Source organism: Notolabrus celidotus, chromosome 17, assembly GCF_009762535.1.
Source record: "Notolabrus celidotus isolate fNotCel1 chromosome 17, fNotCel1.pri, whole genome shotgun sequence".
Classification (NCBI taxonomy): domain Eukaryota; kingdom Metazoa; phylum Chordata; class Actinopteri; order Labriformes; family Labridae; genus Notolabrus; species Notolabrus celidotus.
The window spans coordinates 25,857,062-25,872,543 of NC_048288.1; the positions used below are offsets into that span (position 1 = coordinate 25,857,062).

The 15,482-nt window shown below is 38.2% G+C and overlaps 1 protein-coding gene across 3 annotated transcripts; it reads left to right on the forward strand.

Moving 5' to 3' along the window:
* Positions 1–929: 929 nt before the first annotated feature.
* prtfdc1a (phosphoribosyl transferase domain containing 1a) lies at positions 930–13,717 on the forward strand. 3 transcript variants are annotated; one of them, XM_034706549.1, is made up of 12 exons: positions 930–1,035; positions 1,199–1,283; positions 2,300–2,406; positions 2,498–2,681; positions 6,252–6,317; positions 8,661–8,693; positions 8,800–8,817; positions 9,317–9,399; positions 9,751–9,797; positions 11,226–11,302; positions 13,137–13,202; positions 13,447–13,717. In XM_034706549.1, exons 2-11 carry the CDS (start codon positions 1,251–1,253, stop codon positions 13,182–13,184), a joined length of 696 nt encoding a protein of 231 aa, XP_034562440.1. In that variant the 5' UTR covers positions 930–1,035; positions 1,199–1,250; the 3' UTR covers positions 13,185–13,202; positions 13,447–13,717. The 3 variants fall into 3 exon arrangements, with proteins under 3 accessions (XP_034562440.1, XP_034562441.1, XP_034562442.1); XM_034706550.1 differs by lacking the exon at positions 8,661–8,693; XM_034706551.1 differs by lacking the exons at positions 6,252–6,317; positions 8,661–8,693.
* Positions 13,718–15,482: the final 1,765 nt, after the last annotated feature.

The following is a 15,482-nucleotide window of genomic DNA, read 5'->3' on the forward strand; positions in this document are numbered from 1 at the left end:
TCCATTGATAAAAGAAAGAAAGAAAGAAAGAAAGAAAGAAAGAAAGAAAGAAAGAAAGAAAGAAAGAAAGAAAAGTTGTTTTTAATGGTGGGTTACAGTCTTCAGGCACTGTTCCTTCTAAATCAGATAAAAATATCCATCCTCAAACTACATGCACACAATGAAACACCTCCTTTAGAGCATAGCTGGCTTATCCTAAAAAACAACATGACTGAATATTAGTTTATCCAGCTCACTATGAGAAGACATTATATCTCAAAATGCTCAAATTAAACTTTGTAATCTTATTTCAAGTACAAGATGGTCTTAAACCTAGAGAAGTACCGCTATAATACAACTCAAATTAAGTTGATATATCTCAAATGAAGAAGCTGACATGAAATGTATTATTGCAAAAAAAAAATTTGAATGAAAAAATACTAATTGTTAGCATTCCTGGCTTATTCTGAGACACTAAGCTTTAAAATACAGATAAAATATTGCTTAAAGTTTTAAAGTTTTCCCAGCTAATTTCAAGATCACAGATTTCTAAATATTACGTCTTATTTTAAGAAATCTTACCAAGCAATTTTTTTTGCTTATTTCATGGTAAAAGTAAAAGTACCTTGAAATAAGTTTTTTTTCTCTTTTGGATGAGCATTTTTTCCAGTGCTCCTTCCACCTTCCCTCCTTACAAACACTCACCTCATTTGAAAGCAGTTTTCTGTTGATGCTCTACTACTCTGTAAAATCAGCCTCATTCAGACTGAATAAAACTGACTGCTTAGAAACTCAGACATTTCCTGTTCATTTTGTCCCATTCTCCGTCTGTGGCTTGTGATTCCGTCACCAGCCTGCATCCCATCACATGAGGTTGATTATCCCCTTAATTCTTCAGCACGGCTCATAAACAACGCTGTCCTGTTTCACGCAAATGACTTGAGCATGATCCCACAGCCCGGGCGGGCAGGGATGGGACTTCTCTGGATGTCTTTTGACTGTCTTTTGTTCCTCTTTGTGTTTTTGAACGGTGTCTGAAAGGGAGGCAGTATATTGGTAAGTTGTGCTTTTTGGCAATAACTGCTTTTGGATATTCAACCTTCACCTGTTTTGGCTTCTCTTATCTTTATCCTGCCTTTCTATTCTTTACAGGAAGACATCAAACCTTCATTACTGTGTTTATTCTCTACAGTGAACTATTTGTGTTTCTCACTTACAGTCACTACTGACCCATCCTGAATCTTCACCCCACTTCAGATCACTTCCTTCAAATGGACAACACAGGGATGAAAAGAGGAATCGTGGTAAGTTCAACCCAAAGATCATTACCAATGTATATCTCATGTATACTCCCACATCACCTGATAACAATTCCTGCTTGGTGATAACTTGCTCAGCTATAGAAGTAGAGCTGCTGTAAGAAGATAACATGCTTGTTTTCCTCTGACTGAATTCCTCAAGGTCCTTTTTTGATTAATTGTACCACTAAGCAGCTTTTGAAACACCTTTGAGGTTTCTATTATTTTATACCTAGAAGGAAATCATGAACAATGGAAATAACAACATGTTTGAGGTTTAGGATTAAGGATGCTAAGGGCTGTTTACTTCACTGACAATTTAACCACAGAGAAGTTTAGGAGGGGTAAATTTGTTGTCATGACGGCTGTGGCTATTCCCAAAATTTCTTAGACTGTTAACCTGCAGGATAAGATGCAGTGCAGTGAAAAGGTGTAATCAGTGTGAGTATGTCAGTTTTAAAAGATGTGTTTTGAGACAGGGTTTGAAAATGGAAAGAGAGTCAATGTTATGGATTTCTGCTGGGAGGTAGTTCCAGAGTCAGGGGTCAGACTGGCTGAAGGCTCTAGACTCTATGGTGGTCAAGCGGGGAACAAGATTAAACAAAAATGTGGCAGAAAAAAATACAATAATTAGAGTACAAATAACACGTTTGATTCAAAATGACGAACAAACGACACAAAGAGATAACAGAACAGTCTTTGAGAAAGTGGCAAAGTGGCAAGGGACATAAAATGCATGAAGCGTGCAAGACAAACATGGAACCAAAAACAAAGCATTCCAGGCAAACAGGAAGTAGCATTAGGCTAATATTAAAAGAGGCATCCATGCAGGAATGTACAGAAGCATATGACTTATGAAGTGAAGCATGCATCAGTACATTAAGCAGCGTTAAACAGGTCTTGAACATGCAGTAAGCATGCAGGCAGTAGCCTACCAAGGTATATGTACTCAAGTACACAACCTTATATTTGAGTATTTCATACCTGAGAGGTTAAATCTTCTACATTACTGTCTGTCCTAGATCAAAGATGACTGGCCTGGTTACAGTCTGGACCTCTTCACATACCCTGAGCACTATCATGAAGACATAGAGAGTGTTTACATTCCTCACGGTGTAATCATGAACAGGTAAAAACACACATTAACACTCCTGAAACGTCATTTACTTCCTCGTTCCGGCATATTTGTGTCTGGGTTTGAGTAATCCTCTGTCCTGCAGGATCGAGCGTCTGGCTCGATACATCATGGATGACTTTGGGGACAGTAACATCATGGTGCTGTGTGTCCTGAAGGGAGGGTACAAGTTCTGCGCAGACCTGGTGGAGTTCATTAAGGTACTCGGGCGAAACTCCAACAAGTACCTGGAGACAAGGGTGGAGTTCATCCGTCTGAAGAGCTACCTGGTAGGTACACTTGTTCAAATTCAGACAATGGTGACCTAATTTTAATCCCAAAGGGGGGGGTGGTCCGGTTTTTAAAGTCTACCCAGACCGTGCATACATTCACAGACAAGTTCAGATGCAAGCAAGTGAGCTTTATATGGGATGTTATTTCAGTTTAGATATCATGTCCCTCTGCTCCAATGTAAAATTACTGATTGCATGCCCTGTCATTTTAATGGCACTCTAGACTGCCAAGTTCATAACAACCTGCAAAATCCCTAAATGAAATCCAGCAAGGAAGCTTTGTTGTACGTTTTTTATCTGCTCACTCACCCCTCACTTTCTGACACACTGAAAATATAATCAGAACACGCCCTCAAAATACTGAAGTTGGCTTCATTTTGCTGTTATTGATAACGCACCATTCATGCAAAGAACAATTCAAAGTGCTTCATAGAGTTTAAAACAAAACAGCAACATTAACAGCATTTTAAGAAATGTGTCATGAAGCAAACATAAGCTTTCATATCAATATAAGATCAAGAAAGAAAGAGAAATTGGTTCAAATATTCATTAAAACTCAGTTTGTTAAAAGAAAAGAATCTTTCTTTCTTCAAATCGATCAGGTGGTGCTGAAATCAGTTGTAAAACACATGATTAAACTGTAAATGTAAGCTTTATTCATTGTTTCATGACACTCTTAAAGCAGAATACCTAACATTTATGAGAATTTGCTGCTTCATTAATATGTCCAGCATGTCAGTGAATTATACTTTTTATTTTAGGAGTGATAAAAAACAAGCGCTTCTTTCAGTCCAAGACTTTCAGTATTTATGATAAGCATTCTTCTTTAATTTTCTTTTTATCATATGGATGATAAAAAATGTCAGATTTATCTCTAATAAAAGTTCCTCTTATATTCAGCCCAACACCCTCCCATTCTTCATCATGACAAGCTGACTTTCAGCTGATCCACCAGATGTCACTGTTGTTCCTGTTTTGCATAAAAAGCCCACTCAGGCAGAACACATGAAGGACGACTGATCAGTCCAGAGCTCAGCTCATAAACAAACTCCACTGATTCATGGTGCTGCTGACAAACTACTTGTGATGCCTGGAACACAGAGTACCAGTCAAAAGTTTGGACACACACCTTCTCATTCAATGTTTTCATTTATTTTTTATTATTTCCAACATTGTAGATTAATACTGAGGACATCAAAACTATGAAATAATCTGGTTTTACCATAATCTGGATTACAACAGTAGTCATATAGGGCTATCCATTGTGTACTAACCCTACCTCTGAACAACACAACTGATGATCTCAAACACATTAAGAAGGCAAGTCATTCTACTAATGAACTCTTGACAAGGCTCATGTTAATTAGAAACCATTCCAGGAGACCACTTCATGAAGCAGACTGAGAGAATACCAAGAGTGTGCAAAGCTGTCATGAAGGAAAAAGGAGGCTACTTTACAGAATCTAGAATATAAAACATATTCTGCTTTGTTTAACATTTTTTTGTTCATTAAATAATTCCATATATGATCTTTCATAGTGTTGATGTCTTTGGTATTAATCTATAGTGTTTCAAATAATGAAAATAACTTCAAAAAAACATTGAATGAGAAGTTTTGTCCAAAGTTTTGACTGGTAACCATACTCAATTCTTATTCCTGAGTGTGTTTCTGCAGACAGTACATCACAATGATGTGATTTGCATTCTCTGCATGTAGTCATATTTCTTCTCCCCCTTTGTAAAACAGGGGATGACTCACACTTTCTCCTTTAAGATTTCACTTTCACACAGGTTTAACTACCTTTTAAATCAATCCATCAATCAATCAGACTTTATAAAATGACCAAACTCTACCTGCAGGGTATGAATACATGAATATAAATCATTCAGTATAACTTTATAAAGGGTCTAAAAAAGTAACAACGCTGTATAAGAGCATAAAAACATTGTTCATTTGGATGTCAACAAACAACATGTTAGGTTTGCAGGGGTCAGTCATCACCACTCCAGAGTACGTGTGAGTGATGACTCTGTTAGTCAATCTCCCAGGTCATGATGGAGTCATGTGACCTCCCCCCAGGGCTGGGGTTTTGTCCCTGTCACTGCTCCTCTTATCCCGGTGATGCCTCTGTGGCCCAGAGAATCTCACTTCAAAGCCCGTCGATCCTCAAAGCTCAGCGCTCCATTACAAAAGAGCAGAACTGAGCCTGACTTTTATTCATGTTGGGGGTAATACTGTACACTCAGAGTCTTTGTGAAGTGATTCCCTATTTTTTGATTTTGTCCTTCATTAATGCAGCAGATTTAACACTCTTAAACTGCACCACAGATTCATTAAATATGTCTCCATCTGACAGGGCATGCATTTTAATTTCTGAAACTGAAAGAATAATCTGAATTTCATACAAAAGAATCTTGCTTGGGGGAGGAGCCAAAGTTCAAAAAGTAAGTGATGCTGCTGTACAAAAAAAGGACAAAACTTTCAACAGCTGCATCTTTAATAGAGCCTGAATGATGTTTATTTCTTGGATGCTGATTTTGGGAAAAGTCACTGGAAATAGACCTTTAACACTTGTTTACTAACTTTGCATTATTCTAACTTTTCATAAAGGCCAACCAGGCTGCTTTCTTTGACAAGTGGAGTTATTCAAAATACTTGCTATTATTTAACATTTTTAAAACACTCTTATTAGGTAAATCTGTCTGCTTGACTGTAATGTCCTGCTCCTTGTGATGCAGACAGTGCTGAGTGGTTGTTGACTATTCAGTGAGAGCTCCCTCTGAGAGCTCCCTCTACTGGTCAAACTCTGTTATCGCAGCATTTCTAAACCACAAATACCATGGTTTTCTAGCTCAATAATAAAGGGCGGCTGATAGAAAGTAGTATAATAATAATAATAATTGTATTTAGCAGGCAATTCATAAAATCCAGGTCCAGCAGGAGAGAACACATCACACCCATTTTAAAACTGCTTCACTGCCCCCCAGTCCATTTTAGAATTTGATTTTAAAATGATGGTGTTGACTTTTGAAGCTCGTAGGGGGTCAGCTCCAGACTACATTGCTGACTTCTTGACTCCCTACGAGTCTTCATGTCACCTCAGATCCTCCGGTAGGATATCCAGGAAGCTAACACACTGTCGTCTTTTAAGTCACTTTTACAAACTCACTATTTTAGACTTGCTTTTTATTGATTTTAATGGTTTATTGCTTGATGCTTGTGTTATTACTACTGCTGGTAATAATGATATGTTCTTAATTACTGCTTTTTAAAAAATGTTTTTAAAGTGCTTTGTAATTTTTTTTTAAAAGAGCTATATAAAGAAAGTTATTATTATTATTATTATTAGTAGTAGTAGTAGTAGTAGTAGTAGTAGTATTGTTATTGTTATTATAAAATCACACAAGTCAAGATAAAGCAATAAAACATATTTTAAAAGACAAAAAAATCCTCTAAAGGAATACAATAATTTAAAACATATTTCTTAAAACATTTAAAATTAAATAAAATTAAATCAAGTAATTTATTAGTATGAATTATCTTTAATGTCATTTTCCCTTCTCCAGAACGACCAATCAACAGAAGAGCTGCACATCATAGGAAGTCAGGATCTGTCTTTCCTGCGAGGAAAGGTGGGTGTGAGATAGATTCCCTCTAAGTTTTGTAGATTGAGGGTTTAACTGGCTCTACTCTCTGTTTTATTAAAGAGAAACTACCTTTACCTCAAGAGGGAGCTGTCACAACATCAGTATTAATTCATGCACCTGCTGCTATGAGATAACTGGATTTTTAGAAAGTATGACAACTTTATAGCTGTGTATTACGTCGTTAAATTCTTTAATTGTTATGAGAAACTGTGTTAAACATGTTTTCATGGCAGCAAACCTTCCCTTGCACAAGAATATGTTTGGAGCTTTTTCCCCACAGCTCTCCTCTCTGTGCACAGAGTTTTAAAGCAGTTTATTCTGGTGATGAAACAGGATAAGAAATGTTCCTACCACACAGATTTACATACGGTCCATCCCTGCAGAGCTCAGGAGGACTCAAGGGACCCTGAGGAATAATCACTCCTCACTACATTATTATCATTATTTATTAAGATTAACAACTCCAATCAGCTGAATGCAAATATGAAAAGAAAGAAAAGAGTGATATTGATTTCCCTGAAGTGGGATATGTTGAAGCGAGGATGCATTTCTGCAGGTGAAAAGGTAAAAAATAGGAATGGCTCACCACCACCACGCTGCACAGAAAACATGAATCACTTCACTTTGTGTTACATAAGTCAGCGCTCTTGTTGCAATCCTTCACTTGGTGGAGATATTTCTCCTCCCAGAAGATGTACTGTTATTTCAAAATATAAGTCATCTCTGTTTGAAGGCCTTGCTTACCTGAACATGATTGAGTCTCAGCTTTAGGTAGATGGCTGTATGAGTGTGGAGCAACTCAAACTGGATCTCTTACAGGTCACATTCATAATTCTGTAACTATAAAATATCTTAATCCAAACTGTTAATTATGTTAATCCAAGTATTTTGAATGTAACTCAGGCAGTCTGAAGAATGGATTATTGGTGCTTGGATGAAACAGCTCTTTCTGTCACAGGAGCTTTAAACTATTCTTAGCCATGCTAGTAGCATAGCTTAAAGCACAGCAATCATATCAGTCATATATCCAAATAGTATTGGGGGGGGGGGGGGGGGGGGGGGGTTAATGCATTATAATATACAATCATTGGCCAATTTTAAAGCCTCGCAGAGCTACTCCAATGGTAGACTATAATTGTAAACTAGTAAATACTCATCCTGTTGGATCTGCTTTGCAGTATGCTGGGTCAGGCGTCGCTTGATTTCTGGTTTTGGAAAGTGGAAGTTAACAACAGCCAAGCTGATCACGAAACTGCTTCTTTTATCATCCAAAAGTTAAGAAGTGGTTAATATGGAATTTAATAATATTCACAGCACCTAATACAAAGTGCCCCCCATCAAAACAGAAGAAAAAATATGTAGCGTTCACATTAGCGCTGTGCATTGTGGGAAACAGTCACGAGGGAGACTGGTCCACTGCATACTGAGAAATTTTCCCGAATCAGCACGACATCCAGGTAGTTTTGGCATACTGCAGATTTTGCAGTCGGATTCTAGTCTTTCTTGTCTTTGGTAAACAAAAGCACAAAAAGGATAATGTCTTTTCGTTTTTGGGTCATGTTGCAGTATGACAATGGTTATTAACTTCATGTTCTCAAGAGAGTGGCCTTGTAAATCTTGTGGCCACAAACTTCCACTTTCAATTATGGTTTAAACTCTGCAAAAAGCAAGAATTGATGTGGAACAAACATGGTCAAAGTGAGGAAATGTTCTGCTTGCATGCATTTTAAAAGTTTAGCTAAAATTTTAAGTTTTCTATCCGACAGATCTTGATCACATACTACTTACTGAATTCTGGCCAAATCAGTATGAAAGCAGCCTATGACTTTTTTGCCAGAGTCAGGAGTGATTGATCAAGCAACAGGAATCAAAAGAAACGATCCAGTGATCCGACAAGAACTTTAAACTCCAAACCAATGATCCTCCGCACAGCGAGCATAACATCTAATGAACCTTACTTTCCCATCTGTCTGTATAGCGTCCTTAAAGTTATAGCATGCAGCAAGACAGGTCCGATATATTTGAGTATTCTGTGTTTCCTTTCCACTCTCTGTTCTGAGTGTTGTGTAACAGTGTTCAGGTGTAGACCGAGGGAACGTTTGGCCGGCTGCCTGCATTCTCTGCGATCACTCTCCCCAAACCATAGATACTCTCCACCGCGCTCACAAAGAGCCTCACACAGCTAGAGAGGGAACAAGGAGTCATTTGAAACGCTGCGGCGGGGAAAGTGTGTAACACCCGGACACTTAGAAGTGACTTTTGCTTCATGTAGACACAGATGTTGATCAGAGCGAGGGAGACAATGAGTCGACTGTGTTTGTGTTTCAGATACAGCCAATGTTGTTGCCATGGAGGAGATCTGTGAGGAATGTACTTGTCACAGAAACAGTCTTTATTTGAACAGTGTTAAAACTCAGAGGTGGTGCTTCACTCATTTGTGTCTTCTTCTTTGTTACATGATACAAAGAGCGTGCTCATTGTTGAGGTGAGTCTTTGCTACATCTGCTCTGCTTGCTCTCTAGTTTCTTGCATTTCATTCAAATTTTCCACCTCGTCTGATGCCTCTGACATGTTTTGTTTGCACTCCTCTTGACTTAGAAGCCATTGTGATTCTAGTTTTTCTTTACTTTGGTGTACAAAAGCACAAAAAGGATAATGTCTTTTCGTTTTTGGGTCATGTTGCAGTATGACAATGGTTTTAACTTCATGGTTCTCAAGAGAGTGGCCTTGTAAATCTTGTGGCCACAAACTTCCACTTTCAATTGTGGTCTAAACTCTGCACAAAGCAACAATTGATGTGGAACAAACATGGTCAAAGTGATGAAATGTTCTGCTTGCCATTGTTTAGGTACAAATTTAAGTTTCCTATCCGACTATCTGCATGTCTGGCATCCATTTTTCTCCTCTTTCAAAGCACTCTGCAGTCAAAAAGTCCCTCGTCCCTCCCTCCTCATCTCTCTTCCTTTGCTCTTCCCTCCCCTCAGGCCATAGTGGACACAGGAAAGACCATGAAGGCCCTTCTGAAGCATGTGGAGACCTTTGAACCCAAGATGGTCAAGGTCGCAGGGTGAGCCAGCCTCTCAGCCGTCTGTGATTTCCCTATCAGGGGAAATGCCAAGCATGTGACGAGCACGGAGGGAAGATATCACTCGTCCACAGTCGCTATCTGGTGTCCGTGGGCTGTTCCTCCTTTCCCCAAGATCACAGGAACCAGATAAACATCTTTCCTCGTGCATGTTTCATGCTGACAGTTTATCTTATCTCTCTGTTACATTTGTTTGCATGTTGCATGGATGTCAGGTCCATGTCGGATCAGGAAACATGTTCAAATTCTTTTCAAATGTTACAGATGAGTCACATATCTTAGTGATTTCTGAGCTGTACCACTTTTTATTAACTCTGTTTTCATGTGTTTCAGTCTGCTGGTGAAGAGAGTCCCAAACATGGCAGAGAGTCTGACTGACTGTAAGTGAATCTGAGCTTTTATCACACTTCATCTCATGTGTTAGTCATAGAATGTTTTTCCAGTGTTTTTTTTAAAGCCAAAGGAGTTTCTTAGCAGGGTCGTCCTACATTTTAAGATGTTTTATACTGTGTTTATCTGCAAGAATGCTTTCTGGCATGATAAGCTTTTTCAAATCAGTGCTGGAAAACCAAACTGAAAGAATGAAAGTGCTGATTGAAAACAGCAGAGCTGAGGTTCGATTGTAGGACGGATGGCTTTTTGTGTTAAGGAGGGTCAAGAAAAGGGTGACCAGTAATTTCTTTCACTGTTGAAATATGACAATTTGTTTTATCTGGTTTCTGCTGCAGAGCTCTGTCATTACTACACCTTCATACTTACTTTGTAATTTTAATTTTTGTTTTTTTATTGTCATACCAACACAAGCTGTCACATGATAAGGTACAAAAATTTTGATTCTCAGGTCCCGTATAAAGCCACAAAGAACACACAATTAAAAAGGAAGACAACAGTAATAAATATAAAAATATAAATACAAATATAAATATTGTGCATGGACTGATTGAGTAGTTCTGTCATAGTGCAATTGAATGTGCAATGTACAATGTGCAAGTTTTGAGGTAGTCCTTTGTATTGTACTGTTCGTATCAGAGTCTGTATGGCTAATATAGGTGTCTCAGTGTGTCTCAGTGTGTCTCAGTGTGTCTCAGTGTGTCTCAGTGTGTCTTTGCATTACAGTGTTGTGGAAGCACAACTGGCTTCCCTAATCCTCCAACTTTATATTAGTAAATTACAACTTTTGTATCAAAATTTTATATTTTTTCTTCTTTAACTCATCTCAACTCAACTTTATTTACATAGCACCTTTCATATGTACAAGCAAAGTGCTCCACAAAAGAACAGAGAGACAGAAAACGACCAAGATGTGTAAAATAAGAAAATGAATAATCATAAAAATACTTAGAAATAAAATAAAATAAAAATAGTAAGGGTAGAAAGCAAAAGTAAAAATCAGTTAAAGTTAACAATATCAGATAAATACAAGAAATAAACAGATAAATAAATAAATACATAAATAAATAAATGTTGTTAAAACAATTCTAATAATAAAGCCCAGGACTAAAAATAAAATACTGCTACTTAAAAGTCAGATTAAAAAGGTAAGTCTTAAGTTAATTTTTTAAAACTTTACTTCATGTGGCCCTAATCCTCCAACGTGTCAGAAAGAGCGCAGATATTAAACACTTTTTCATTAGTTTCCCTTTCAGGACCCATATATACTGTATGTCTTCTCTTTTCTACCTCTACTGGTTGAGGCTGTCGGCTGTATTCTTGTCCAACTGTGAAAACTGTCACTCACTTTACCCCAAAGACTGAAAGCATTTCCTCCCATCACTCTCTGACATTCTTGTCTTTGTTTGCGCTGACAGATGTTGGATTTGAAATCCCAAATCGCTTCGTCGTCGGTTATGCCCTGGACTACAATGAATACTTTCGGGACCTGGAGGTGAGTCGGCCGCTGCACACCGCTCATGACCTTTCAAAGAGCTTAGAGAAAGAGATGAAAGGGACAGGGGGGCGGGGAGGTAAACACAGTAAATCAAAGAGATGCACTCTGCTCTCTGAAACCTAAACTCACCACACAGGTATCCTCCCTGCCTGAGGAACATTTATATGAATGCAGCCAAGTACAAAACTCTGCATCAAGACCCGAACATTCACATACGGACTTCTAGTCATGGAATCAGAATTGGTCCAGTCTCTTTTTTATATATACAGTATATATATATATATATATATTTTTTTTTTTTGGTTTGCCTTTTTGCCTTTACTTTTTATTGAAAGAGAGAAAGAGAGACAGGAAATGTGGGGAGTGGAGAGAGGGGGAAGACATGCAGGAAATTGTCGACCGATCGGGAATCTAACCGGCGACCCCTGCGACGAGGACTGTAGCCTCTGTACGTGGGGCGCTTAGACCGCTAGGCCACCAGCGCCCCTGGCCCAGTCTCTTTACAGAACCACATCAAACGTTTATTAGAATCCAAGATAAATTTCCAGATATACATGTTTTCTTTGTCATGAGTTAGAAGATTAAAGCTCCTGTGAGTAGTTTCTGTCTGCTTATGAAACAGATTGAAATTAACAGTGATGTCTCTTTATGATCTACAAAAGCAATCAAAACCATCAAGGATAAAACTAACAACCTCTATATTGTAATTTCCAATGCCTGTACACACTGTGAGGGGGTAGGTGTCAGACGAAGTGATTGAAGGCACCTTATTTTGCGATTTCCACAGAAAATGTTTCCTGATTCAGACAGTATAATCAGATTTTTTGTAAGAAAGCTGGACCTACACATGTACAGAACACAATTAGCAAAGATTTTAGAGGTGCCGCTTTGTCCACAGGGGGCGCCAACATCAACCCAAACAGAAGGTTTCTCCCAGGAGCTTTAAACTAGTATTGATAACTAAAATACATCTACATTTAAATATAAATGACCACTTGTTTCCATTATGTGCATCAATCAGTCATTCCAAACTAGGTCACTGCTGAATTTCAGTATTATAATCAACATTTTGCTGCAAAATTAAGTTTCAGTTCAGTAACTCTCCAACAACAAACTGCTAAATCAGCAGGAGTTAGTGGTGATGTTGCACTTTTAACCACTTCAGCTCACTCGTCTACAAACTCTGAATCTAATCTCTGTTCTCTGACATCTTATTACAACTCTGAAATAAGTAAATACAAACTTTTACGAACTTTTTAAACTTTTATCGGGAAAGGCATGACCTAAGATTTACCTCTGACTCATGTGAAACTCTAAGCCGAAGCTGACTCCCATTTTTTCTGTATGTGTGTGTGTGTGTGTGCCTCTGTGTTTTCATAGAGGTGTGTATGCAGCATGCACAGTACGTACTGTATGAATGTGTGTGTCTGCATGTTTGAGGGGGGTGGTATTCATTACGAAACTTTGAAAGAGGTCGACCTGTGGAATGTGGAGGTTAGGATCCCATTATCAGGCAGAGTTAAAGCTTCCCCTCTTATCTGTCTGCATCCCACTCAAGAAATATGAGTTGAACCCCTGGGATGTCCAAATTTGGATTAATGAATGTGTCATATCTTTGTAGGAAACCTTAACTTGTGCTTTGAAATTAATGCTGGTTTCATCTCTTCATACAATAGAAGACACTTATAATGAAATCTGCAGGACATGCTGGAATTTCCCAAAGTACAGGGTGGTCTTAAACAAATATTTTGCCATCATCAGATGTGGACAAGACTGAACATTGAAGTTACACAAGCTCATTTTTCCTTTCTCCCACTTCTTCCTCCTTCAGCATATCTGTGTCATCAGCAAGACCGGGAAGATGAAGTACAAAGTTTGAGGAGAATGAAAGCCATAAGTAAAGCACATTTTTCATAAGCACAGAACTGTTCAAGGAATAACTTAATATGTGTCTTTGTTTTGTTAAATCAAGCCATGTGTGTCTTTAAAAAAGGCTGTTTATACTAATAATTAATTTCATAAGTGCTTCAAATCAACAGGACATTGTTTGTAAATGTCATCTCTTTTCATGAAATTTAAATAATGTCACGTTATTGTTTCCTCATCTTGAATTTTCCTGTTTCGTTGTGTTGCTCATGCAGACAAAGAAACAGACACATAAAGGAAAGGAGAGCTGACCACCAGGACTGGACGTTGGTGACAGATGGAGAGAGCTTTTGGACGTTGGCATCCCTGTGCCCGGATGGTGCCCCGCTCTGACTCATGGAAAACACACAGCAGGCACAGACATGTGCACGCTTTGTTTGTTGGCCACAACTGTGATTAGGCTTTAACGGGAATCAGAACAAAATGCTCAGAATTCAACTCAGCATTTTGCAGAAATGAAGAATAAATTATTGTGTTCAGAATAAATTGCTACTTTTTTTGTAACGGCTGAAATAAAAGGGCATGAGATTCGCTCAATTTGTGATGTCACAGATTGGTGGATCTCCTTAAAAGAGCATGGTAAACTCACTAAACAGAAACATCATGCTCTGTTCGTTGATGTTGAGGGATTTTTTTGGCCCTTTCCAAACTTCTGGGTCAGATGAAGATATTGAAGAAATTTATTTATTGGGACAAACCCCTTGAGATGTGCCATCTTGTTTTAGAGTGGGTCCGAGACAGACAATGACAAATAGAAAACAGTACAATACAAAATGTGCAACAAAACATGATCCTTTAAAACAAAAAACAAAAAAAACACAAACAGTCAGACGATCAACAGACTTGACGACAACAACAAAACAGGGGTTGATACAACCTTAAACAAGGTACAATCGACAAGAGAAAAATAAAACAAAATTCAATAAACTAAAGGAGCATTGATTAAACACGCACAAAATAATAATAATAATAATAATAATAATAATAATAATAATAATAATAATAATAATAATAATAATAATCGTCATAAAAAAATAAATGAATAAATAATTAAAGGAAGTAGAAGAACAGAGGGCTTTACTGAAAACATAAACAGTTTGTTTGGAGATGGGAAAACAAAGAATGTTAAAATAGGGCAAAGAAGATAAAGAACGAATATTTAAAGGTCAATTATTCTAGTCAGAGGAGCCTGAAACAGATTTGGGGTCCCACACATACAGCTATATTTCATAATTTGTCATTTTAAATAAAGAAACTTAACTTTGTAGCAACAGTGGAGGAGGCTTCCAGAGTGCTGGGTTACAGAATGCTTGGGAAGCCTTAAAATATTAAATATCCATCCATTTATTATCTTGACCGCTTATCCCGTTAGGGGTCACGGGGGGCTGGAGCCTATCCCAGCTGTCTTCGGGCAAAAGGCAGGGTACACCCTGGACAGGTCACCAACCTATCACAGGGCTAACACAGAGAGACAGACAACCATTCACGCACATACTCACACCTACGGGAAATTTAGAGTGATCAATCAACCTGGTAAGCATGTTTTTGGACTGTGGGAGGAAGAGAGAACCCACTCATGCACTGAGAGAACATGCAAACTCCACACAGAAATTCGAACCAGGAACCTTCTAGCTGTGAGGCAACAGCGCTACCCACTGCACCTCCGTGCAGCCCAATATTAAATATAGTAGATGTTTTTTTTGCAGCTGTAAATCATGTAAAGCTACTACAAAGCTATCAGAGGTACAATGTAAAGCCTGTAATGAGCTTGTGTTTTTGTGAGGTTTGTGGTGCTAAACATGAAGTTTTGAGGCATTGATCTCAGAATCAACAATCTGCAAACACACCGATACACAGATACACACACAGATACAGACAGTATTTCATATGTGTTGTTGCCATCGTTGGGTTGACTTGCAAAGTCAATTGTGTGTGTCCACAGACAGACCAGAGCACGCCTCACTTCATACAGCCATGCATTTGGGTAGTTTTATCATGTGAGCACGCTCTCTTGATTCTAAATCACCTGAAACAGCCGTCACATCACATAACAGGAATGCATGCTCACACAGGCAGACTCAAGATTTCAGATACAGCATCCCACTTGAAGTGTGGTGCAATAATTAGAGCAGCATGTTCGTCTTTGACCCCTTTACAGCTACCAAAACTGGCAGTGACTAATCTCTGAAAGTGCAACAAAATATGTCCTCATATTTAACGGTTCTTCCATTAACCTTTGTGGAATTCAAAT